The 27,705-nt window shown below is 41.6% G+C and overlaps 1 protein-coding gene across 1 annotated transcript in view; it reads left to right on the top strand.

Annotated features, from left to right (window-relative positions):
* ADAMTS2 (ADAM metallopeptidase with thrombospondin type 1 motif 2) overlaps positions 1-27,705 on the top strand; it is a 173,533-nt gene that overhangs the window by 121,321 nt on the left and 24,507 nt on the right. The window contains exons 5-10 of the mRNA XM_027724071.2: positions 4,959-5,042; positions 14,803-14,959; positions 15,812-15,917; positions 17,564-17,707; positions 19,558-19,690; positions 21,118-21,231. Coding sequence (XP_027579872.2) covers positions 4,959-5,042; positions 14,803-14,959; positions 15,812-15,917; positions 17,564-17,707; positions 19,558-19,690; positions 21,118-21,231 — 738 coding nt within the window. The remainder of the gene's footprint in view (positions 1-4,958; positions 5,043-14,802; positions 14,960-15,811; positions 15,918-17,563; positions 17,708-19,557; positions 19,691-21,117; positions 21,232-27,705) is intronic.

Below are 27,705 nucleotides of genomic sequence, written 5' to 3'. Positions count from 1 at the left end.
GTTCCAAGAGCCTATGGGAGGAACTAAGAGAAATAAATTAGTCATGAAGTCAGAAAACAAAGTCTGTGACCTTTCTGAAGCCAGTGTTACAGTCGAAGATGAGATAGAGACCCGTAACATGAAGCTACCTAGTACCTTGCCAACACATCTGCTCAGGGGAATGTTTTTCATTTTGATCAGAAGCAGCTAACTTGGACTTGGTAACATCTACTGACTCTCACACCAGGGAAGGTAAATCAGGACTCGGGCTCATATTTGCATAGAAAATGTCAGATTCTTATCTCTTTTTTTGTAATGTACATTGCCAAGCTCTTCTAAAACTGCCTGTTGCCTCTGGTTTTGAGCAGAATGATAGATGTTTTCCAAATCAGAGATCACAGTTTGACCTTTAAATTTCATGTGTGTTGTGTGCTTTCATTATTTTTTTTTTCCTTGTGATGCTCAACAAAGATTTCAGGAAAAAAAAGAGTTCCTCTTTGAGGAAATTAGGAAATGCCTTGTAAGGACTAGAAAGGGAGACTTGGGAACCCTGGATTTTGCCTGATGACTTTCTGTGTGACCATAGTACATCCACCCAAGGAATTGATGTAATGTTATTCCTGTGGGATTAAGATAAAGCTTTGGGAATGTTAGAAATGCTACTTTGGGATCTTCAAAAGCATGAAGGAGGTGATGAAAATCGAAGAGGATAGTGGTGTTTGAAGTGGGACCACAGAAATATAAAGTGAGAGGGGAACGCTTTTGGGAGGGTCAGATTACAAAAGTTTGTGCTCAGTATCCACCATGACATTTCTGGTTCCTATTCTGTAATTCGAAACAGACGTTCCTTACAGAAATAGACAATCACTGGATGCCCACCAGGCACCGAGGCTTTGCTGCAGATAATTACGATCTGATGAATGAGCTGCGTCTCGGGCTGGGCTCTAACAATGGTTTGCCAGGAGCTCTGCCATCCCACGGGGAAGGAGCTGACGCTCTCCAGCTCCTCCAGTATCGCTCTGGCAGAGACCCACACATGGTCCCTGCTCTGCCCGGGAGCACGTAGCCATCGGTAGTTTCTGCAACAGTAGTTGAGTAAGGACGCTGGGTGATCAAAGAGCAGGCTAACCAGGCTGGATGGATCAGCACTTTGTGGCGGCTGGAAAACCAGATGCATCTTGTTTTGTGCCCTCTCCAAATGGTCAGATGTGCCCTCTGACGGCCGCTGTCGCTGGGTCGGAGCCGTTTGACATTGATGGTGGCCTGAGGTGGAAACTAGTAGATGTCCACAGGGTGTGTGTGCTCAGGAGCCCGAGGAAGCGGCGCCCACCCGAGCGTAAGGCACAACCCATGGAGCTGCAGAGGGTGTGCCTCGGGATGAACACGATGATTTATGGTTCAGCGGGATGGAGCTGTGGTTGTGTTGTGATGAAGAGGGCTGCCTTTTGCATAGCAGATACTAACAGACTTTGCAAGGCTGGGAACTCCTTCAAACTGCATGAATGAGTTTGCCCCTGACTTGCCAAAATGTGCAGATTGTTCTCCTATTGCGCATTGGTTTAATTAGAGATTGAGGGAACCACCTGACTTTCCCCAAAAGCCCTGCCAGCTCTATCAGCAGGTAACCTGCTCTGCACCAGGACTTGCTGAGCTGCAGGCTAGTGATTACTATTTGTGTTACAGCAGCTTTCAAAATTCCCTTTTAGGATTGGGGCCTGCTTTGCTCAATACTAAAAACTTTCCAGTGCTGCTTTTACTCCTGGCTTGCCTTTAGTTTTTTGATGTATTCTATGTGCTTACTGTGCTGACTTGAAACTTGCTCAAGGCAGAAGAATTATAAAATTAGCAGGGAGGGACAGATGAAAAAAGTAAATGAATTCTTTGTTTTTCTTATGTAGCACCAATCTGTGCCAGCCTGATTTCTAAACAGAAACTTTAAATAGAAATGCATGTTTTCCTTTGAAATATCCCAGAAAAAGAAAGCAAAGTTATCCCAAAATAGTTAGTGAACTACAATAGCTTGATGAAAGTCTTTTTAGAGTGTTTCACTGTGCTTTGAATTCTTTGAGATTTACCCAGCCTTCTTCATCACCCTCTATAAATGCTGAATCACTCTAGGACATCTAACAGGATTTAATGCATTCACCACCTTCAGTTCAGGAGCTGTGATTTTGGGATAGACTCTGTCCTTTCTTTTCCTATGCAGCAACTTAATTTTAGACGTACTGATCCAGGATTGTACCGATCTGTTGGTAGGAACCAGGATGTCCTACTGAAGTACATGGAGATGCAGTGCTGTGAAAGTACTATGCACTTGTTTTCACACCTGTGTGTATTTATGAACATGTATAGCCACTGTCTGATTACCTCTGCTTTGAAACAGTAAGTTTCAAAGTTGTGAGTTGCTCTCAAGCCTGGAGCTTTCTGATTCCACACATTGGTTGGTCATTTTCTGCCCTATACATTGTGCTGCATTATCTCAACTCTGCTTTCCTATTGAAATAACAGGTGGAAATTTGGAGAATCTGATCGTGGAGGCAACTGTGTGCGCTTTTCATGAATGTTTGAGAGCACAACATTCAGCTGCTTGGATCTTGTAACTTTTACTAGCTTCCTGAAACAAATAAGTGCAATTTAGGCCATGCTGGAAAAAAAGAAAAGCATCTATTTCAGCATGTTATCTATGTGCACTGAGACACTACTAGCAAAGCCACAGTTTAGCTTAGAGAAAGATGCTCTGTGAAGAGAGGTTGGACTCATCCTGATTAATGAAACCAAGACCCAGAGCTTTGAATTGGCCCACTGTCTTGCACAAAATCCAAGATCCCAAGAGAATCAAGCAGCTTTTTACAGTGCTTGTGCTTTTCTGTTCATTCACAGTTTGTTTGTTAGATGTCATTTGCATGAACAGTCAAGCAGTGTTTTAATTCTGTTCCATCGACGTTTTCAAGCCAAGTTTCCCTTTGGCACAGAACAGCGATACAGTTGTTCGGTTACTCAACTATTGTTAAAAGAGGCTTAGGTTAAGAGAGAGAGAGCAATTTGGATTATGCTTTATGAACTAATTAAATACTTATTTACATGCTGTGTTTGCTGTCCCCTGTACACAGCAGTTCTGGTTTAGGACTCATTTCATGTGTAGGTAATTTACAGCTTATTTCAACCTCATATCCGTGTGCTTTCTTCTCACCACACAAAGAGGGAGGCAAATTATTATCTCTGAGTCCCTTGACAACGCACATGGGTCTTTTTCCTGGGCGAAAGAATTTTTGTAAAGCAAAATACGTGTTTATGTCTTACCTCTTTATAATCTCTGTTCAGCAATGGTCCTTAGAGTAAAAATAAGAGATTTTTAAAATTATTGGAATATGAAGTTAGCCTTCTCGAGTCTTATTTAGACATGTAAAGAGATTATCCAGTTTCTGGAGGGGTTGTTTACAAAGTACATCTGAACAGATCAGCTACTTCTACATCTGAATGAAAATAGCAGCCCCTGAAGCCAATTATAGTCATGGGTTCCTCATCCACCATCTTCCAGCCAAGGATCTGCTTGCCCATCAACCAGCAACAAGCCTGGATTCCAGGCATCCCCCAGCATGTTCTCCAGGTGCCTGGGCAGGTGACCTGGAGGGTGTGAACCTGCTCCTGGAGTTGTGGTTCAGCCAAACCACTTCCAACCCATCAGCACAGGTTACTCAGGACTGTTGAAAACTTGGACATCTACCAAGCATAAAATAAAGCCCTTCTATCAAAAAATACGGATGAAATGAATTAAAATTCACTTTAAAATGTCAACGGGGATTGCTTAGCAAAGCCTACACTGATGCATTTAATTTTAATGATTTTTGCAGAGATAAAAGATGGGCCATTAAAACTGGGGCTGATGAAAGTAACAGGATGTTATTTACCGTGTTTCAAATGAAAGGTTTTCTGAAAGTTATTTATTAGCTTGGAGTAATGAATCTAGTTTGCAGGAATAAATGAAATTTAGGTCCAGCCAGCAAAGCAGTCCAGTTTGGTGCAACCTTTACCAAGGGAAGGAGGTTTTAGGAGAGGTACTTGCCTTGCAGGGAATCTCATCTGCCTCTTCTAATTTGTAAAGCTAAACCCCTGCCACTTGGCTGAGTTTCATGCAGTCTTCATCACTGAATACTTAATTCAGCCTCTTTAACAGTTAATATTTGCCTAGCTTGCATGTAGTAGTGTTTCCTCAGTAATCATTATTCATCCACATTTCATTCTCTAAATATTTACAGTTTTCTTTTCTATGTTCCTGGGCTGATTTTCCCACGTGCATGTTTAGTTATGTAGCTCTAATATTAAAAAAATAAAAAAAGGCAGTTTTAATTTGCTGGCATTTTGTAGCTTTTGTTCTGCTTGCAGAGTTTAACACTGATGAGTTTTGACAGACAACAAAGCCAGCCCATGTGCCCGACCAGCTTTATGAGGGAGGTATATCCTCTTGGCAGAGTGTGAGGTGATGGGTCCCAGATGGAAGAGTTGCAGGGTGCAGCTGAGCTGGTTCAGTGAATTGCTCTTGGGAGAGAGGTCCTGTCCCGCTGCTCACTGTCCCCTTCCCCACCTGTAGTCCTGCCTAGCAGAGAGATATTTGGGATTCTGCCTGGATTACCATGCTCCAGGCTCCAGCAGGCACACACGGGTCAGCTCTGCTGCATCATGTAGGTGCAGCATGATACCTCCAAGTGCATTTAGGCTGGCACTTAGGTACCTGTCAATCTGTCAGTCCCCAATTATGTGTTGATCTTAAATGATTTCTTGAATTATGACTTGTTGGGAGGCTACAACAGAGCCTGGAAAAGAGAACATTCCCTCTCGCATTAGTGGGGTTTTTCATGTTTTATGTATGAACACAAACTGGTCTCTGGACTAATGACAAAGCATAAAAGGTACTGCTGTATCACTGCTTTCATAGTTACTTGCTGCCAGTACCATCATTAAAGTGCTGAACTCTTTTGCAGGTTAATGAAATTTATCATGATGAGTCCCTGGGTGCTCACATTAACGTTGTCTTGGTGAGGATAATCCTGCTGAGCTATGGCAAGGTAAGTAAAGGTTAATTTAAATGGAGAATATCAATATCTATAAACTTCATTTGTTTATGAACAGTGTAGTTAATGGTGACTTGTATTGGTTTTGTATTGTAATTCATATATTGTCTTTACCAGTCTATGAATATAAAGATCTTTTATGTTTATATATATTTGTTTACCATTTGAGTTTCACATTTCAAATAATTTCAGTTTCTTCTGGGTTTTCCCTTTCTCATTTGAAGTTGTTGCTTAGTTGTGGCAGTCTGTATTTTCAGATTTGTTTGGAATAATCTACAAAACATAGAGAGCATTTTGGTTCCTAAAGAAAACACAAGGTGTTCTGGTAGAAGTGTATGTAAGTGACAATAAAAACAAGATCAGTTCTGCAAGATGCTGAGGGCTACAGCCTCTTTCTAAGAACTGATTTATACTTGTGCTTATTATAAGTGGGACTATACATGTACTTAAAGTTAAATGGGAGTTCTGTGGAATAGGGGCTGGAAGGCAAGAGCTCTGCAGATCAAACCTGTAACTAAGAATATTAAGTGTTTTTTCTCTCACTGTTCCTATGGAAGGGGTTACTCCACAGGCAAAACTTGAGTACAGAGGAACAAAATGTTAAATGCGTTTCAAAAGTATTGATCAGTTCAGTACCTGTGCCCTATTATTGCCACATCACATCAAATTCTATGGAAACAGGAAGAGGGCGTTTCAAGTCTGTTGATAAATGCTTTGGTTAAGGACATGTGATTTTAGTGCCCTCTAACACAGCAGCATGCCCAGCTGCTCAGAGCAGAGTGTTAAAGTCTAAGGCACCTTTCTGTGACTGGAGTTGCTGGCATTTGCATGTTCATGTAGTGAACCTGGGTTCTGGAATACTCCATGTCTGTTTGTGGAAGTTGTTGGAATGCTGTTTGCAAAAAGCCAGTGCAGATGTGTCAGTGGTGAAGTTCCACTGACATTCACCCATTTACCTTGCTCGATATCAGCTGAGAATTTTCCTCCCTGGTGCAAATGAGGGAGCTCTGAGGTTTAGTCTGGACTCTGCTGGAGACTGGTTACCTGGATTTGGGTTATTTTTTTTTATTGGAGCTTCCCCATCTGAGGGCTAAACACAGGAATTCATCTCTGCTTTTCCTGCAGTGATGTAGGTGATGATGAAATTACGTGTTCTGGATAAGCTTAATCAGGTGTATGTCCTAAAATAAAAGGTAAAAAAGGTCACATTTGCCATTTTGTGACCAAAAGTTCATGGTGTGTGCAGTTAACATTGAATTACAAAATAATTGAAATATCTTTGTGATTGCTGTAACAACAATTTGAGAGATTGCAGATTGACTAATCTCATAAAAATCCAAGGTTGCAATATTGGTGGAAGCCAACAGAATTAGTACATGGGCTAGTCACTTCTTTGCAGTTTTTAGTTCCTGGATATTTCATAATTGTTATGTGTGTCTATCTTCAGCTCTATAAATCTGTACCAGTCTGAACTCTGATAACTTTGCCATTTTCCTGATGGCAGACAGTAACTACAGCAGTCTTCATTCCCTTTTAAGAATCTTTAGTTTCTTGTGAAGAGTAAAGACTTGTCCACTTATACTTTGAAAGTTATCGACTTCATATTAATCTTCTTTAGAGAGGAGAGTGGGGTGGAGGACAGAAGCCATCACTTCATGGTGGGTCTTTGGCCACATCACAAAAGCAGCAGTTGCAGGTAGCACTGTGTAATCTGCTTGTGGATACTCTGCTTGGGGATTCTAAATCCATAATCTGCAGTGGACAATGTTGTAGCTTCTGAGCTGTCCTGCTGGTTTCAGGCAGCCATAAGGTGTCATAATTCCACTGTCACAAGCTTGCCTTAAATAGCCAAGAAGATAATTTTTCTTGCATTTCTATATCTGATTCTTATCTACATGAAAGGCAATTTATGGCTTTCTGAAAAAAGTAAAAAGTATGTAAAAGATATAATTTCAAAGCTCCTCTACTCTACGGTGTGGGGACCTGCATGCCATGGCTGTATAAGAATAACATTCTTCTATGTTCATGTTTTTAAAGCTCCTGATCAGAGGACTAGTACTGGGGAGTAGAAGGTGAGGAGATTTCTCCTCAGAGGTTTGGGATTATTTAGCAGTGGAAAAGTAGAGAGAAAAGGTGTATCGTTCTTATGTTCATAACTTGTTCTGAGGAATTAGAACAAAGCCTTCAATACTTTACTATCCCACATATCAGTATTAACAATTTTTCAGGAATATATATTCAAAGTACATAATAAAAGAAATGCAAGTTTCTTGATGTGCAGGTTAAGGCAGTGCATGAATGAAGCAGCCTGGTTGGCTTCACAGTATGAAAATATTATCCCAGTCTTGTTTGAGTAAGATTTCTTTTGAAAGCATGGAGCTGATATCTTCAGATTCATTTGCTTCACTGCAGGCAATTTATATATATTATCAAGGGTGCCATTTAAATAATCATAATAATTACATTATGGTTCTGTAATTGATGAAGTATGTACCATCAACGTCAGTTTTATGACAGCAGTCTCAGCTGTTGCCAATTCTCCACCCCTGAGAAGCCTTCTACTGTATTGTGGGGTTTTTTTAGAGGATTATATTATTTTATACAATATATCATCTGTTGATAAGAATAATATGGACAATACTTGAGTTGCATAGCAACAAACCTTTCACTGGTTCTTGCTTGAACGTACTCCACTCCTTCAAATGTACTTATTTTTTAATGTTCTCAAACACAGGCAACTGTACATTCAGAAGTTTCAATAATTTCAGGAGTTGCATTCATTGCCCTGGTAAGGTGAAAAAATTGAAGACATTCCTCTGTGATCACATGCTGAAATTACTTCAGGGACAAATTCAAGAGATCTGACACGGTTTTACTGAACTAGCACTTTGTGTAAGTTATCACCTCTGGACTTCAAGGGTATGGCAGGCTGAGCCCTGCCAGGGAGCACCAGGCTTGGGTGGTGTGTTTGGGGAGCAGGCAGAGTGTGGCTGGGCTGTGGCTGGGGTAGGTTTGCAGGAGCCACCAACCCTTCCCTGACTCCCCACTCTTCTCTCAGTACTTCAAACCAGTGATGTACCAGAGGGACTGATGTGAAGGCTGCAGCCGTGCCTGGCTGCTGCCCACTCATTTATCAATTCCACCATTACAATAGAAAAATGTGTTCTGCAAAGGCTGCTTCATATCTGCAGTGGCTCCAGAAGCCCCCATGGATTTCTCTGCATTTTCTTGACATTGACTCCCAAAGTCCCAGGCTCTTTTGATGGGATGGGATACTGCAAATAAGTAAACAGGGTACATGCAGTGCATTTTTCTTCAAATGGGAAAAAGATGAGCTGGCTCACTTCTGCCTTTTTGACTTCAGTAGTAGGAAGATTGGTTCCAAATTTTGGAAGCTGTGGATACATTTGAGATTAATATAATTCAATGTTTGGGCAAACTATTCCACTTAGACCTATTTTGGTTGTAAGGGCTCTGTAATCCAGCTAGCTCTAGGATACTGAGGGAAATAAGCAGAGCAACCACAATCACCAAGTGCAGAGGAGGTGGCAAGAGATGAGCTGAGAATGCATTTAAAAAATCCTGACTGGTTATTATAAAATTTGTTTGGAAACATTTAAATCCTGAGCACTGCATAAAATCCTCTCATCGCCTCTTTGAGGTGGATGAATAAAGATTATTATTCCCACTTCACAGCTAAAAAAACAACGACGTTAAGAGTTATTTTCCAAGGCCACACGGAAGGCCACTGGCAGGCTGGGGATAAGACCTCATAAATTCCTGGCTCCAGCCCCACGCTCTGTCCATTGACAATGGTGACTCTGTGTGCAGATGAGCTGCCCTTGCACAGCACAGGGAAAAGCACACACATTAGCTGGGATGGGTGTAATTAATACAGTGATTGATGAAAAAAATCAGACTTTTGCAGGAACTGTAGGGGTTTCAATCCATGCAACCATCTGAGGATTTGTGAGGGTTATTTCTTGGGAAATGTGAATGAGGCAGTGCAGGAACCCCTGAACTCTCCTTTGGAGCAACATGCGCTGCTGGAGCCACCTGTATTCATTCAGGCTGGAGCAGGGTGGGATAGGCTGAGAGGTGGTGTGTCTGCTCCATACTCATCTGGAAGTGCAACCAGTAAGGAGAGAAAAGCCACGTAAGCTATAAACCAGTGTTGGCCCCCGAATGAGTGGTTGGACTCTGGCTGTGTGTTACTTTGGTCAAATTGAAAGAGGAACCTGACCACCAAGGCAGAGAGCCTTTCAAAAAGATTAGGGGAGGGAAGAAAATCCAAATGGCTTTAAGATGGCAGGTCAGGAAGAAGGTACTGTGGGCTGGATGCCTAAAATCTCACAGGACAGGACGGTTAACTGAGAAGGATTTTTCAACTGTGTATGTCTGAGATGTTAGCAGAGCTCCTGCTGCCTTCATTCAGGACAAGATTTTACCTTTGATATTTTCATAAAATGATGCTCTCTTTATCTCTGCCATCTGACCTTTTCATGTCTAAGCTCGATACAAGCAAGGAAGATTTTCCTGGTTCAGTCAGGATGGAAAGTGCTGCTTTGATCTGAATCAGTTTCTTCTCTCTGTTTCCCAGCGGGAGGCCTTGGAAGGACAAACCAGGTTTACCCCTTAAATCTGGTGTTCATCCTTACCATTTTGCTGTTGGCCCTGGATGGAGGGAAAGGGATGAGTGCCTCCACCTATCTCCACTTTTCCCAGGAAAGTGCCAAAACTCTGGCTGAGAGCATTTGTGCCTGGCAATGCAAGGAGGTTCTTAGCTGCACATTATGGTCACAGAACAGCTGTGCTTGGAATGGACCTCTGGGCACCATCTAGTCCAACTCCCCTGCCCAACACAAGGTCTTTTGGAGCAGCTTGTTCAGGACCTTCCCAATGTTTGGCCATTTTTATAGTAAAACTACAGTAACAATCCTAAAGGCTTTTTTTCTTGCCTATTGCTGCTAGTCCTTTCTCTGGATATTACTGAGAAGACTCTGTCTCAGTCATCTTTATTCCCTGCTCAGTAGCTACTTATATACGTTGAGAGTTTCTCCAGCCTCTTCTTCTCCAATCTCTCCTTGTATTAGAAGGTCACTGATGTGAATTGAGTATCTTAGTTTTCCACTGACATTGGTAGATGCAGAAGACCTGAAAGAATCAGCTGGAATCAAACCCTGATCTTGCAGTGTGCTACAAAATGTATCTGAAGATGGAGTTGTTGACCCCAGCATTTGGCCATCTCCAGTGTGGCCAAACCAGTTCTGCACAGGCTGAGTTGAACTGAGTTGCAAGGCCAGAACCTACTTATTATACAGCATTTTGGCTGCTGTTCATGTTTTTGCACTGTTTTCATATGCTTAGGGTAGGGATAAAGAGAAGAGATATTGTCCCTCCTGTTTTTTATCTGGGTGAATTGTTGAATTCCTTTATTTATGTATTAGACTCATAGCTTATAATTTCCTAATGTGTTTTGTTGGGACCTTGAAGAATGTGGAGCTGGCTGATAACATAAACAGTACTTTGTATTCCTGATCTGCTTACATTTATACAGAATTAGAGACTGAAAAATGTTTACAAACTGCTGCCATAAGAAAGCTTTACAAATCCTTTGAATGCAAAATGACAGTTTGCTGAATGAGCTATTTTTGTTCATTCAGTTACCATGGACACTCAATAATTGTATTTATTTATTTTTTCCTTGTCTTGTTCAGGATGAGAGAAGAATATAGAAGATCTAATCCAATATCCAATGAACAATAAGAGTGCCAAGTAGAAGCAATGTAAACAGCGTGTTTTGCAGAGACTTTACACATTCAAGAAGGGAAAGACATATGTTAAATTGTTTCCCGAATGTGTGCACTGCTCTGGTCCAACTTTTGCTACCATAGTTTGAAGCCTATCATGTTAAACAAATTTCTGCTCCTCCTGGAGCTACTGAAGAGCTGCAAAGCCTTCTCTGTTGGTACTCTTGGAGCACCACCTAATGGATGAGTTAGGAAAGGTACCAAGCTTCTGACCAGACTAAATTTCTTATGTTCTTATCATCAAATACCTGCTAATCAACACCCTTGCAAGCTTGTACCCAGTGATGCCAAATGGCAGATAAATAAAACAGTTCATTAAGGGGAGCTGCCATTTTGTGGTGATACTTGTCTGTCTTTCACATGGGCTGGCAGCTTGAAAATTCTTGAAAGGTTTGGGTAGAACATAGTCTAAATTCACAGTTTTCTTCTAAGATGACTTTGAAATTGTTAAAGAAAAAAAAATCTCATATTTCTCGCTTGTCCAACAATCTCCACAAGTATCTGAGTGACTTGTTCTTCAGTGTCTTCATACGAGAGAACTGAACACCACACTGATATGTTCCCAAAGGACAAGACAGGTGGCAAAGAAGGCTCAAAGACCTCTCTAATGACTCTCAACACTTTCTCAATGCCCTTCTTTGCCTCTCTGTATGAATGGTAGTTGCAGCTCAGTTGTCTTCTATTTTTTTTTTAGTTTTTTTCTGCTGCTTCCATCAAAGGAAGGGAGTGAAGAAGAACTGAAGGCAGAATCAAAAAAGGAAGGCAAATGGAAAGCATTGGTAGATGTTGAGTTTCCCAGAGAAAGGACTTCAGCTGATTCTCTAGGGTAGATTGTCCTCATAACCCTCTGTGGTGTCTCCTTGACTGGGGGATGTTCTCCCAGTTGAGCCCTTTCTACTTCTTGGCCAACACCTCCATCTGTTTCCATCAGCAGTTCAGAGATTTTTTTGCCTTTCTTGCTGTGAGAAGGAAAGTTTCTCTTTCCATTGGCAGTTTTCCTGCTGATCAGCTGAGTAATGCTCTCCACAGGCCTGCTGTCCTGTTTGGAAAGAGGTCCTTCCCAGCCAGGTCTGAGCTCCCAGCCAGCTGCAGGACCTGCGTGTTCCTGGCAGTGCAGGCCCTTTGCTGGCCAACAGTAACACCTACACCTCTTCTCCATGTGCAGCCTGCTGGCCCCCAAACTTTCTCTGTTTGCAGTGTAACAAAGATGGATTTTACCTTACAGTCCTTATTACTGTACACAGCTCATCTCTTGTCCTCCTCCTCCTTTTGCTTTGTCCATTTAATAAGGAGTTGGGCTTTCTTGAGTCTGATGAAAGCTCCCCATTGACTTCCAACAGTAAATACTATCAAGTGTTATCTGACATCTCTACAAGAGTAATTTTTTGGACAACATCCTTCCAAAACATATGACATCTGCCCTGCCTACTAACAAGCTCTGCCGGGTCCCATGATTTCCTGAACTCCTTTCTTGCAGCACAGCAGCATTTATCTGTAAAGGCAAGGCAGCTGGAAAAGCAGATAAAAATGCAATATAAAGGCATATCTGGCTTAGGAAATCTCTGATCCAAAGACCACTGGAGCCTTGGAAGTTATTTAGAGGGAAACACTACACTATACTTGTGCTCCTCTAATTCCCTTCCCTGGACATCCCGTTGCCTACTATAAGAAGATGACCATGGTATATGTGGTTCTTTGGTTGCAGCCAGAGCAGTTTCATAGCCCAGTGAGGTTGACTCACTGCCAGACTGATGGTTCTCTGGCCATGCAGGATTTGCTGTTAGTACTGTTAAAGCCTTTCTGATTTGAAAGCCTTTGGCAAACTCCCAGAAAGTGGGAGTTTGGGTGAAAATTTGCTAGGAATCAAATGGGTTTCTCTTTTCAGGCTGTCACATTACTCTGAGGAAAGACAAGGGATTAGTGGCCAGATGACTTGAGTGCTCAGTGGACTTCGAGTACTCAGCAGGTAGAACTGAGTTTTTCCCTCTCTTTGCAAGTCCTCCTCACTGACACAGGACCTCAACTCGCTGTTTGCATTTGTAGGACATGGATACTCAAAATAATGGATTTCCTACTGGATGCCTCATTTGCCAACTTAAAGAGCAGTAAGGCTCAATTTTATGTGCCAAATTTCTGATGTTAAAATTGTGTCATTGGCAAAGAAATTGGGTCAACTGAAATGTATTATGGACTTGTTTTTTCTCAGCTTCCCCTACAAAGCCAAAGGGGTTTTCTTCATTTTCCCCACTGTGCTGGATGCAAACCCCTCACAATGGTCCACATTAACTGGTTGGTGCTCCTTTCATTTGCTTGGAAACAAACTAAAATCAGTGTTTTGGTCAGAGATTTCTTTGCAAATAACTGGATATTCTTAAACAAAGAACATGTTGATAGTGTGCATTTTTTCTTTGTTTTCTGATCAATGCATCTTATAAGATCTAATGATTTTTCGTTTGGTACAATGTACAGAGGGAGGTCATTGTGAGATAAGGAACTATTAGCAAACAGTACATGAATGGAGACTTCTCAACTTCATTTTACAGCATTCTTTGCTTTTTGAGTCTTGCAGTCAGATTTCTCACTGAGCTCCTTGAAGGGATTGATCTCTTTTGTGTGGCTTTGGAGAAATGAGAACAGTGGAGACGACGTAGATAGGTTTTGTGCTTGTTTGCTTGTTTGTTTTTGGTTAACCACTGATGGATGTTATTGAAGACCTCAGCAATGGTCAAACTCTGTTTAACTGACTAGGATTTTTGCTTGAAGAGCCAGGATTTTGCCCTGTAATAGTGACTCAAAGTTTGTTTAAATCTGTTCTTATAAATATACAAAAATGCAATAAAGGCACCACAACTGTCCCGCCATTTAAAATACAGTTATTAGTTCAATTTCCAAGGGAATGATGGCTGGAAGCAGTATGATCCAGCATAGGATTATATTACAACTTTTTCATTCCGCAGTGGTATCAGAATCCAAACTGAGCCTCTATTTGGTTTATTAATTTGTTTTTCTGAACATTTGCAGAATTCTAATATCTTAGTTTTGCCAAAATCAGACCTCAGTTTGGCAGACACTTCTTTTATCAATTCCAGTTGTTCTTCCACAGCCCTTTCAGGATTTTCTGTTTCATGTAGTCAATATTCTCTGTACTCCATCATGCACTCAATTAGAGGACACGTCAAATTCATCTGTATTTAAACATGAATTATATTACTTCTCTCTTATTTTTGGTCTAGGGTAGGTTTTGCTCTCCATTAAATATTTTGGAATGACAAATACTTGCATTAGAGTATAGCATCTAAATTGTAGTGGTTTGTGTTATGATTACAGTGTTGTCATGGTAATATAATTTTTGCAAATGAAAAGCCAGGGTTCACATATGTAGTTCTTAAAAATCCTGGAAGGCCTGGGACAGGTCAATTAGTCATATATTTTATAGCATCCCACATACAATAAGCTTTCTAAAGTCTTAGCTGTGCACAATATTAAGTAGAATAAGCTGAGAATTCTTACAAAAGTACTATTGCAAAGAAAAAAAAAAAGGCAAATGTAGTAGTTGGATTTTAAAATACCTTTCTCTTTCTTGTTCAAGAAAATTGTCCTTTACTCTTCATCTAACATGTCAGACCATTTGAGCCAGCCAAGCTGTGTCAGCACACCACCCATGTAATGTGTGGTTTATATGGAGAATGGCACACCAGTTATATAAGACAGAATGGGCTGCTGCTACATATGGCTGCTACAGCTATATGTTCTACCCTCTGAATGATCTTCACATGCGTAATGGTTTAAAGAAAATGCAGTTTAAAAGGCAGTCATCGAAAAAATCCATTTCTTGAAGTAATGATTCAAGTACAGCTGAAAAAGGACACTTAGTTTTACACTTGGAGCCCAGGCTTTTAATAAATAACTCTTGGTGTCCTTTTTTTTCCCCTGCATGTGTGCAGTCTATGAGTCTGATAGAGATTGGGAACCCTTCACAAAGCCTGGAGAACGTGTGTCGCTGGGCCTACCTGCAGCAGAAACCTGACACTGGGCACGCGGAGTACCACGACCACGCCATCTTCCTCACGAGGCAGGATTTTGGTCCATCAGGCATGCAGGGTAAGATGTACATCCACGTTTGTTTTGCACTTGTGTTTATCACTAAGCAAGGCTGGTCATGCAAAGTTTAGTTGTGTTACCTTTTTCCTTGGTTTTGGTCGGTGTTTTCTTTCCCCGAGAGCTCTGCATAAGTTTCAGCTGTAACTGCTTCACTTACTATTTTATCCTTTCTTTCTGATTACTTATTGCATCATTTCTGTGCTCTTACTGAAGCCAAGAAAATGAGATCCGTATGTAAACAGTAATGGAAATGCCCAAAGACTAAAGAATAGATTTTGTGGTTAAAAAGTTACAAAGCTTTTGCTGTGTTACAGCCGAATGGCCAAGAAATATTGTTACAGAGAGGTCTGGAACAGCAGGGCCAAGTGCTGTCCATTTTTTCCTTTTTTTTCAGAGCTCTACCTCCTGTGAGATCAGGTTTTTCACCAGGGAGGAGAAATCTCAGAGCTTTCCCATTCCTTTTGAGTTGGCCAGATCTGCTGTCAACACAGGGCTGGGGTTTTACCCTGAGGGCTGGAACTGAACTGAGCTCCTCCTGAGCTGTAACTCAGCAGCATGTGATGTCCTTTGCCTCTGTTGTCTTATGCACTTGGAAAAAGCAATTGCAGGATGGTCCTAGAGGTGACAAGAGTTTTCTTGGTGAGCCAGGAAGTTTTAATTTGTCCAACAGGCTGGCTACATCTGTTTCATAGATGAGGGAGCACTGTTAAATATTTGGGGGCAGAGGTCTCCTGAAAGAAGCACTCCAACTCTACTTGTGTCACAACAAAAGACAGATGTTCACCCTAGAGCTTCCCACCACATTGCCTTTCTATATTGTTCATTTTCTGAAACACCTGGTGTTTCTCTCAGGCTACGCTCCAGTCACTGGGATGTGTCATCCTGTCCGAAGCTGCACTCTCAACCATGAGGATGGTTTTTCATCTGCATTTGTGGTGGCTCACGAAACTGGACATGTGTGAGTAGAACTGTGGACATCTGTGTTGTACCTTTAAAGGTCTTTGATATAGAGAAATACTGGTGACATTGGAAAGATGCCATTGATGTAAAGATCTAATATTCAGGGTTAACTCCAGTTTCAGGTCTCAGCTCTCACTAAGCTTTCTTTATGATCTTAAGTAAGCTTTATATTTTGGGATTTTCAAATGGAAAAAAGAACTAATGCCAAAATGTCTTCCAGGACTGCTGTGAGAGTAGTTTGAATGATGTATTGTAGTCTCCAGGTGGAAATGTAAAGTACTCATAATGATGAAACATGAATTCATTGAGCCAGTAGAACACATGATTCTTGCAAACCATCCATACTAAATAAGCACATCATCTGTATATGTTACTGCTGATAAGGGAAACAATACTGTATAGGAGTGAGGTGCCAAGCACTGTGGTTACAACTGTTCTATATATTTCACATAAAATCTGCAATCATTTTACTTACTGATGTTATTAGAACCAATGATTGGGCAGCAGTTGTCAGAGCTTTGGTTTCTCCCAGATCGTTTTCACTTCCCTGTTTGCAGAGAACACCCGCTGATTTCCTATTTTCTCTTGGTAGAACAACGGTTCCCAGAAGGCTTTTTCTGAACAGTTTCAATCTATTCTGTCTTCCCTAAGAAAGCCTGCAGGCCCTTTCTCTTTTTTGTATCAGAGTTATTAAGGGCTTTGAACAAGAAAGTGCCAAAATGTATTGAAATCACTGTAAACCTATCTTAGTTAGACAGGGACATAGATTTAATACCCAGATGGTATTTGATTCCAGAATTTTTGAATTAGGATTAAAAAGAATACACTGGGAGCTTTTAAAGAGATACCACTGAAGAATGTTTGTAATCCCTCAAGTCACATTCAGCCCCAGTCTGTTAATTTGTATTAACCTATGGACAGATACTGCCCATGTTGGTCCAAGAGTGCTCATTAAAAAATGCAATATAAGATCCTAAAAAAGGAAAGGAGAAAACATATTCATAATAAAGACAAAAAGAAATCTTAAAATATCTGTAACTTGGGGAAATTTTCTAGAAAGTACCCACCACTTTCCAGGCTGTTTCACATTTAAACAATGTGGGATTGCTCCTGGGCAATAGCAGCAGCTTGTCTGAACTAGCTTCCATTGTGGTGTCTTTCCTTTTTTCCATGCAAAGGACTTGTCTACAGTTGCAAAATACTTTGAATTAAGCCAAGGTGTGATTTTTTTTTTTTTTTAGAAGTTAAATGGATTCCTGAATAGCTCCAAATTGGAGCATGAGTAAATTTCTATTAGTACTGCTGGAGGGTGGACTGGCTCAATAATTCAGAAGTGGATTCATTTAACTGTAGTAACTCACAAATGTCACGTTCACAGGAGCCCAGAAAAGGCATTTTTAGTCTTTTTGAAAATGGATTAGGCTAATGGCATGAAAGTTCTCTCAAGGGTCAGTGCTTCCAGACTAGCTCTCCAGCTTCAGCCTCACCCTCTGACTCCTCATGACTTTGCTCATGCGGGCAAGAGTGACGGGACTTCAGCACCTTGCTGCCATCAACCCCCGTGGCCTTTGGGACGTGGAAGCACACGGGCACTCGGAGTTGAGCTGTGATGTAACTGTGCTGTGTCTCTCCTGTGCGGGGCAGTTTAGGCATGGAGCACGACGGCCAAGGGAACAGATGTGGGGACGAGGTGCGCCTGGGCAGCATCATGGCCCCCCTGGTGCAGGCCGCCTTCCACCGCTTCCACTGGTCCCGCTGCAGCCAGCAGGAGCTGAACAGATACCTCCAGTGAGTAGCTGCCAGTAGTAGCCTCTCCCCTTTGATTAGGAAGCATGTCAGAACAATTTGCCCAGCATTTGTGCTTTGCCCTTTTGTTAGTTACTCATGTGGAGTTGAGTAAAACAAATGCAGAATCCCCTCCCCGCCCATCAGGAATGACATTCTTTCCCACTAACTACAAATTTTCAATTAGTTTCATTTCAGTTTGGTTTAAATTGTTCGCGTTTCATTTACATCTGTTCATTTTCTGGACATTTAGAGAGTATCCACTGTCCTCTCAGGGGTGTTGAGAAGGCACTATTGTGAATCTCATTGCTACTTTCCTCCCTCCCTGCTGTAACCCCTGGCTGGAAGAGTGCCTTTGCTACCCAGCAGCATGGTGTCTGTCTTACAGATACCACATTTGACTTCAAGGACCATTTGTTGCTTATGATACCTGTCAGTGATAAGATGGTGCTGCTTAAAGACAAAAATCTGCCCTTTAAGTCCTCAGGGCTTTTTTTTTGGCTTTAATAGATATCTAAAGAGAGAACATGGTCCTAGAATTAGTTCTTCAGTTGCTAGTTTTCCTTTAAGTACCCTAAATGAAAAAGTCATTTAAACAGCTTTATCCATGCCCCTTGCCTTCCTTTTTGACCTGATGCTTCAGACACTAGGCCTGTACTGGAGTTCCCTGAAAAGCTCTATTGTTTATGACCATGATTTTGCTCCTTACAGAATAAAAAACTTCCCCTTGTTGTTATGTGTAAGTTGTACAGAAAAATCTGGGAAAACTACTAGGATAAGCAGCAAAACCTGAAAATTAGTAGGAAAAATGCAGAGAAATATAAGAAGAAAACATGAGTCAGTATTTTTGTCCGTATTTTTATTATGTTAGATATCTTAGGTGTGGCAATAAGGAATAAAAATATTGTGAGGCAAGTGTGATTGTTTCAATTATCAAGATCCTCCAGAGCTTTGGCCATTAAATAAAAATCATCTGGCCTAGAGGGCTGCTTTACATTCTTTTAAATACAACTATTTTTAAAATGTCTTATAACAAAGCAGAATGATGGTTTGCTTTGAAGTAAATCTAACCTCAAAATTCTGCTTTCAGCTATTGGTATCTTCAAGGCAACCTTAATGATTGCCAGGACAGACTCGTGTATGGTGTCCTCATGTCTGTTAAATAACTCTGAGACATTTCAGAGATCCTGTGGACTGTGTTGGTCTTGTGAATTAACCAGTGCTTTTACTGTGTTAACCATTTGGTGATACTGGCACCAGTCCTCTGTCCCCCATGTGACTTGGTCACATGTAATTCTAATATATTACAGGCTGTCCTCCCTCCTTAGGAGGAGAGGAGAAACTTCCATGTTCATCACATAGAAAGAAAACTTAGTCTGTGAGTGTGAGCTGCTGCTTCTCAGCGAGGACACAGGGAAACTGCAGGCTTAGTGGTACTCTGGGCTGGTTACCCTGGCCTCTGCTTTTGAAACTTCACTTGAAAGACAGTTGCAGGCAGCAAGAAATTCCACAAATGGAAAATTAATTAAACTTTCTTTTCTTCTTGGTCTCATGTGGATTCTTCCTTTGATTCCTTTCACATAAGGAACCTGGAGACTGATAGGAATTTACCTGCAAGCTAAATGGAAATTACAAAGGAAGGGCTTCAGGAAAAAAATATATATAGAATCCATTAAAGGCGGATACAACATGATAAAGTGAATGTGAGTGTAATTGCAATATTAGCTGCTCTTCACAACCAGCATCTGAGAAATTGTAGGCTCTGTTTTGTTTGGAACAAAAAGGCAATGAAACCACAAACACTGTGCAAGTCTCACAGCCCCATCTGTTACTGTAATTTTTGCCTGTTGCAGTTCCTATGATTGTCTGCGTGATGATCCCTTCGAACATGACTGGCCTTCCCTTCCACAGCTGCCAGGAATTCACTACTCCATGAATGAGCAGTGCCGGTTTGATTTTGGTTTGGGCTACATGATGTGCACAGCTGTGAGTACTTAACTTTGGCTTCTGCTGTTTCTCATCCAGGAGGGTTCTAAGTGTCTCTGAAATGTCCTTAATAGGGACAGAGTAGTGAAGCCCACAAGGAAAGATGTTGTGTCCCCTTAGCTGTAAGCAAGGATTAACAACTGAATGTTGACAAATTTTAGTTATTTTAAATAGATCTTGTTTTTGTTTTTTTTTAACTGGAGTGACAGAAATAAATAATAAAGTTTCATAAATATCTGTAGACTTCAAGCAAACAAACTTGCTGCTTAATTGAACCTCCTCTTGCTGGCAGCTAGTTATTTTGCTACAAAACTCCCACCCAGATGTGGAGGAGATGGATTTTCTGGCACATCTTGTAGTGCTAGCACAGGGCACCATGATTTTATGATCCAATTTTATGGAAAGTGTGATGCATTTTGATACCTAGCAAGGGAAAATAAGCATGACAGCAAGTAAAGCAACTTACAAGGGCTCTTGATGACATGGTTGGCTCTTGTATATGAGGAAAACAAGAGGCAAAGTCTAAATTTAAAGCAAAGCGAGATTAGTGCAATTCTCAGTGGATTGGCCTCAGAAAACAGTCTTCTGCAGCTGAGCTGTGCCTCCCACCTCCAGGTCCTCAAATAGGGCAAAACATTAAATGAAAGAGATGGTTTCAACTGGTGTGGTAGCTGCTGACACATAATGTTTCAGCTTTCATTCCCATCTGCAATTGTGTCTCTTGACACAATTCCCACTGCTGCTGGCTTAGAAGAAAGTCCCAGCCAAAGAGAATCTTTTCTTACACCCATTCTCCAGAGCCTGGGCAATGGAGGCATTCTAGTCGTCTTTGTTCAGAATAGCCAAAAGCATATCCAGACATAATGTTTTATTATGTTTTGTGGTGGGTGATTCTCATCCTCTCCTATAGAAACCTTTGCATTGTAGATAAAATGCTGATTTATTCATCAGATCAGGGTTCTGATCTCAAATTTCCATCCTCCTAAGAAGGTAATTACAACACCTGAACTTCAGTCAGAGCAGCTCATTTCTGTCTGCCATGGGTGCTCAAGGATTTTTTGCTTTGTTTGCCAAGTGAAGCAGCACCATTCAGAGAAGCTGTAAGAAAAGGCTGTGTTTGTCCTACTGTCTGGGGAAAATGGTTTTCCCCTTGCCCAGTCAGCCTTTGGTCACTAGTGTAAAACTATTTTTGCCTGACTTTATTCCATCTCACGCAGGTGGGATCTCACTTCAAAGTCACTGATGATTCTGTGTGAAAGCTCAAACATGCTCAATCCACAGACATAGCCTTGTTCCTCAGGAACCAGTGCTAATAATTGTACACCTAGGAAAGGACCCCCCCCCCTCCCCATGCTGCAGCTTCCGTTGCAGTTTCCAGTGGGAACTCTCTCAGAGCATCATCCACTCTGATTTTTCTTGCGTTTCAGTTCCGCACGTTCGATCCCTGCAAACAACTGTGGTGCAGCCACCCCGAGAACCCCTATTTCTGCAAAACAAAGAAAGGGCCTCCGCTGGACGGGACCATGTGTGCTCCAGGAAAGGTGAGAGCGGGTGCCCCGGGTGTGCACGTGGGCTCATGTGTGTTTGTGTGCAGCTGGGGGTGCTGTTCTTAAAATCAAGAGGAAAAAGAGAAGAACCTGTCTTGAGGACCTGAAGTTTGCTAAGATGTGGGGCAATCTCATGAGTGCAAGTGAGGAGCCGAGGGGAGAACACAGGGGTGAGGGCTCGTGTGTCCTGCATGGTCAGTCTGTGACCATCAAACCCACTCCTCGGGCAATTCTTCTTGGCAAGTCTTCATGGTAAAATCAAAAAATGGGGAAATTTCTACTCTGCTATGACTTTTTTGATGTCAGGAGGTTGTACTTGTATCCCAGTGCAGGGATGCAGAGAGCACTGAGGTCCTGGAGATGACAGCCAAGCTAAGGCCACTGTAGTTTCCCAGGGGGAAAGGATGGATGTGGGAGGTGAGTGCCAGCTAGGGAGAACCAACATGACGGCCAAGAGGGACTATGAGGGGAGAAGGGCAGATTTGTGGAGGTGGATTTGCTGGTTTGATGATAGTCAAGGGAGGCACGAGGAGCTGTGGAGGGGATGGTGTGATGTGGCAAAGGCTCAGACAGCTCTGACCACTCAGCAACCATGCTGGACCTGCTCCAAACCTCAGTTATCCTCTGTGGAGATCACGCTGTGCTCACAGTGGATCTGAACTCCAAGTCCTTTGAAGTCTGCTGAAAAAAATCTGGCTTCCCTGGGCTTTGGATGCAGTGACTGAGGGGGAGAGGAAGATGTCGCTACTTGGAAAGATTTTTTTATAACCCAATGGATGACATCATTTATGCGATAAATGAACCGTATTAGCAGCTGCTGTTATGGTTTGGAATGTCTTTTTTATGAAAACGTTATGTTAAATTAATCCCCCAGCAAGTCACGCTCTAAATAAACCACTCCCTTCTGCTTTTCTCTTCTTTAAATTACTCCTGTTGTAACAGCTTTGTTTCTTATTGTAAAAAAATATATATATTTTAAATTGAAGTCCAAAATCTTAGACAGTTTATTCGGATTCACTTTTGTGTATCTTGATTTTTGCATTAACAATATTCATGAACCCCCCTTGAAAAATACAGTTATATCCATTTTGTTGCATCACCCTCTTCCCCGTGCCATTCATTCATATTAGTATGTGAACAGAAATGAGGAGAAAAAGGGGAATTTGTAACCCTACAGTTAAGGATCTGTCAGTGCTTCCATTATAAACAGTTTGTCAGGATATTATGCAACTCAGCTGTAAAAATTTTCTTTGGACTGGAACTTGGGATCCAAGGCTTCAGTAAGCTGTGCAGACAGCCAGGCTTTTGAGCTCAGCAGAGATGCAAGAGAGTATGTGCACATTCTGAAGCTGCAGTAGATGATAGGACTATGACTGTTTTATTCTCAGGGGAGCTGTCCCAGTTTTTTTGATAAATAAGTTTGCTGCCACCTTCCAGAAGAACCTGAGAAAACGTTGTAAAATGAAAATAATTTTGTTAGATAAGGCTCAGGAGTCTGAGCTAAATGTTTGATTTTTTTAAATAGCATTAGCTATGAAGGTTATACAGCTGACTTTGTGCATCTGAGCCCAACATCTGACCGGTGTATTTATTAGTTGTTGGGGTTTTTAATACAAGCACATCCGATCAATGCTTTTTCATCTGTTCCTTTCCCTTTCATCCCTACCCTTGTTTTCCCCTGTTCACTCTCTGCACCGATTTGGACAATACCAGAGGCTCTTATGTGAAAGTACAGGGATGTAAAATGCATTTATTCCCCAAAGCTGGGACTCAGTTGCAGTGGGGCAGCCTCCTTTCAGGTACATCTCCCACGATACCTCATCAGCACATGAGGAAGAGGAAAATAATTTCAAACTTGATCCACTATTTTCTTTGGAATAACACCAGAAAAGCACAGAAACATAAGCAATTAAAGATGTTGATTCAAAAAGGATCCATTTGTTTCCCACTTTAGAGACTTGCAGTTTTCATGATTTCATACCACTAATTCCCAGGGCCTATTTTAAGCTCAAACCAATCACAACACTGCTGATGTGTCAAAGAAACATCCTGGCTTTGCTGCAGCTGAGGGGACCCGATGCCAGAAAAGAAAGTGGTGCAGGGGAGACGAACACGGCGCACGGTGGGTGGATGTTCTCACCTAAGGGTGGTGTTCAGATAACTGACAACTGCTCCCAAACTTAGCAGATGCTATTGAGGAGAAACCAGTCCAGCTGCCTCCTTCCTAACTAATGATCAAGGGGCAAGAACACCCACTTGGGAGACATGAGATCCATAGCACATTTTTGGCAGGCAGGATGATAAGGGTCGTGCCTCTGCACACCCAGGCTGTGAACTGGACCCAGGCACTGACCCTTAGAAAGGAAGATTAGACTTTCTAATGCTGTCTATATGTGTGTAGGTATGCATACATATAAGTGTTTATACTTAAGTAAATATATGTAAATGTATGTAAGCTCTTCTGTGCATGTGGTTATTTGAAACAAGGTGCCAAACGAGTGAGATTCTGCCATTTCAAAACCTTTTTAATAATTCTCCTTGTGCAAATGGAGATATTGGACAACCATTATGTTAACTGGCAGTAAACTAATAAGTTGCTGGGCTTAAAGATAAAAAAATCAAATATTCTCTTCGAGCTTCCCAGCCAGAGAACAAAACTACTATTTTGCCAGTATCCTAAAGGAAACGATATTTTATATTGCTCCCAGCTTCATTTTTTTAAACTAGATTGAGTTTTCAATAGCAAAAGGGAAGATTCTGTCAATTTTGTGAAGCTTTGATGATGCAATAACTTGCAACGGTCACATCAACTTCCATGAAATGACTCCTGTGTGTAAAGTTAAGTCAGTCTTCATGTGAAGTCAAAGACACTCCATAAATTGCTATAGTAAACCATGCAGACAAGACATAACTGTGCAAAGCTTAACTCTGCCCAGCATTCTGTAGATTGAAAGAAAACATATGCTTTCAGCTGATAAATTTATTTACTTGTATACAGTTCTGTCGGCTTCACCATTAGCCTCAGGCTTCTGAATCCAGACAACCTTAAGTAATATACCATCAGTTTTTGTTATTCCATTTTTAAAAAATATTACTCTTCTGGGGAGACATTTATACTGGCTGAAGAAGCAAACTGCTCTCCACAGGGTAGAAATCAAACCCAGAGTCATTCATGCAAGGAGATCCATCTGTTTGCTGCAGTGACTAACACCAAGGTTTGCACCTCCTGAGCCTCCTTTTTTTTCCTTTTCTTGGAGAGAGGTAAGAGCCTGGTACCTGACCCTGCTGACCAAGCTGATGTTGCTCTTGGATTTGGCTCATGTGCCAAGGTTCCAGCACAAACCTAGCAGGTCTTCTCTGTGCTTGCACTGTGCTAATGAGATGATCTGAGTCAAACTTGGAATGATTTTTTTTTTGCTCTGTCAGGAAAGGAAGGGAATGATTAAATATTGAAATAAATAGGTATTATTGAGAAGAAAAATAGACCAAGAAAAAAGGTTTCTGAAAACACTAATGTGTACTCAAAGCAATCCAGATAATTTCCCGCTGAGGAAGCTGACCTCAGCTTCTCTTGGAGACAGGAGACAGATGGGTGAGTGTGAGCTGTGTTAGTCACCACAGAAACAGGGAGAATACTTGATTCTCCACTGAAGAAACTTTTACTGGCTCAGAGAAGTCCTTAGTGTTGGAGCTTTCAGTTCATCCCTTGCAACTAATTATTCTCAACAGATGGAGTGGAGCGGGCCAGCCTGCGTGTGTTGGGGAATACAAATAAATAAGTAACTCTCTCCTCAGAGGATCTCAGGAGAGTGGGGAGAGCTGAGGGCCACCAGCCATGGTGCAGTACCAGAGGTTACCTGGCAGATAACTGGGGTGTCAAGTGAGGAGATAGGAGAACTGCCTGTTGCTGGCCCAATATAAAACAGTTAGAGATACCCACACAAGATCTTCAAGTCTTTTCTTGGAAAATTGACCTGCGGATGTGTTAAGCCCACAGGAACACACTGGCTCTTTTTTTGGCGTCCACAGCAGTTGTTTCAAAGAACTGCTGAAAACAGCAGTGGAATGTTTTACTGCAAGAAATTTAAGCTTCCTCTCCTGGAAATTGCACTTGTTTTGGACTGTCCTGTTTGCCAGAAAAACAGACGAGACTGCAAGAAGTCATCTTGTCTTCCACTAAGAAAATGATTTAAATTTACCTCTTTTTTTTAATTTAAAAAAATATATTTATTTAATATACTTTACTCTTTCAGTGAAACCCCCTGTTTATGAAGGGAATAGTGCTTGAAATTGGCTCTTTTCCACCTCATTATGTATTTAATGTAGTAGGAATAGGAAGGATTGGCTTTAACTTCCTTTATTACACTGGAGGTTTCTCCGTCTCTGGGTTTACCTTCCCATCAATTTCTTGCAAGAGTCTGCACAGAGTAAGGTTCGTTTCTGAATCATTTTGTTTTCTGTAGGCTCCTTTCTTTTAATCCACAAAAAAGGCAGAGCAGGGGATGACTCATTTTACACAAATGCTTCTCTCCTAATAGCTCTGCCTCAGCTTCCCAACAATCAGCATCTGACCAACTTCTCCAGTAAAAACCAGTGCTGCTCTTTCCTTTACGCAGCAAAGTCAATAACACTTTTCCACTTTTGCCTTCCAGTTCAGGGACCAGTCCCAGTCTCAGATAGGGGGTTTATTGGTGGTGGTTATAAGCTCACATCCCGCTATTCTTGGCTAAAACAGGGAAAAGAGATTGGGAAACTCAATGTCTCCTGCATGAGTCCAAGCACTGGATTCTGGATCATCATACAATGAACATAGGCTATGTGGTTCTTGAAATAGATTTGCTGACTGCTGTGGAACTTACACCATGATAAGGGGATATGTGAGCAAGCACAGATCAGGAGCTGTCACTTCACATCTGCTTCCAAGCCCAGCTGAAATTTGTATTGACAAGCTGATGCCCTGCCAGCTTCCCCCACATCTCGGAATGGTCCCATGGCTTCACGGGGCCCCACAACTCAAACCGTTCGTTCAAACAAACCTCTCTAAAGCCATAAGTAAACAGTCCCTGAAGGGTACAGTTCTAAACTTCAAAACCAAAAAAAGCAAAGGACATATTAGCATTTTGCATTTCTTTCATGCTTTGCTGAATTATCTCTTGTTCTGTCAAACAACTAAGAAAAATCTGCCCATTACAGCTCTGGAGCAGGATTAGTGTAATAGGCTTTGTGGTAACTTATCTATTTCATAGGTTTTGACTTTGGATATCTGAAGATATGGGAAAGAAAAAAAAAAGTGGAAATCTAATTTCTACTATCTCTTCTACTCCTTGTCCAACCAAATCAGCACCAAAATAAATTGCATGAATAAAGAGCCAGTCACTGAGCAGATTAGCGAATCAGTAAGCTGTGCCTTGTCACCATTTTACTAATGATTCTCTCTTTAAATTCAGCATTATTAATGCCTATCCATCACTTTTAAATTTGCCTTCCAGATCACTAATCGCTCTATGCTGAAGAACGCTCTCCTGTTATATATCTTCTGATTTTGTTTTTGCTGGCAGCCTGCATTTAGCCATATGCTTGGCTTGTGCAGCCTGCCAAATTCCTGCGTTCCAGGGCTTGTTAAGCTGTGTAAAATGTTGTTGTTGACTTGAATGTTAAGGAAAGTAAGTGACTGATTTCACTTGTTGTTGCAGCCATCTGTGCTCCTGAGCCAGAGCTCTCATCCCGACAGTAACTGTTAACGCAGACAAACTGCGACAGTCTCATGCAAAGTCGTTTCTTGGGCTGGAATATATTTTCCAGCACCCACACTTCATCAGTAAACTTTTATGAAAGCAGAAATAGTACTAGAAAGGGCCAGAACCTGTGATCCTTGAGAAGAATTCTCTCTGACTTCAGCTGAGAAAAAATTCCTTGATTAGGGACCGGAGAAATTGGTGGAAAGGCACTGACAGGTTTCTTTAACAGGGGAGACAGTAGTGATCAGTACTGGAGCTGTAAAGGCTCTTAAAAAAATGTATACATACCTTATAGGTTTGGGGAATGTAGCAAATTCTGCTTCAACTACTGTAGAATAAGTGTATTAAAAACCAGGTAAAAGAAAGTGTGGTAGGGTGTGATGGACTGTGCTGCACTGGGGCTGTCCAGGGCTGCTCCCTAAGGAATGCTTCTGATATTTTGCCCAGGTTTACTATGAGATCTCCAGGGAGACCACAAGAGTTTTTTATTTAATACCACTAATGTATAAAATGTGTGCTGGCTTTAATTTCATGCCACTTCACTGATGACATTTATTGCAGGAATATGTACATGGAGTTGGGAGCAGCAGGGCAGGATGGTGCCGTGGCCAGAGCTCTTGCCGGTGCTGCCTGGAGAGGCTGCATGCAATGGCAGAGGCAGAATGTTACTGCTAGCCTCCCAGATTTGGGATTCTGCCATTTCCCTTAAAAGAGTCTGTATTAGTTCTGT

The sequence above is a fragment of the Pipra filicauda genome, unplaced genomic scaffold, assembly GCF_003945595.2.
Source record: "Pipra filicauda isolate LSUMZ 115617 unplaced genomic scaffold, ASM394559v2 scaffold344_size1527164_pilon, whole genome shotgun sequence".
Taxonomy (NCBI): domain Eukaryota; kingdom Metazoa; phylum Chordata; class Aves; order Passeriformes; family Pipridae; genus Pipra; species Pipra filicauda.
Note: the sequence above shows the minus strand (reverse complement) of the source record. Positions and strands in the feature narration are given on the sequence as shown.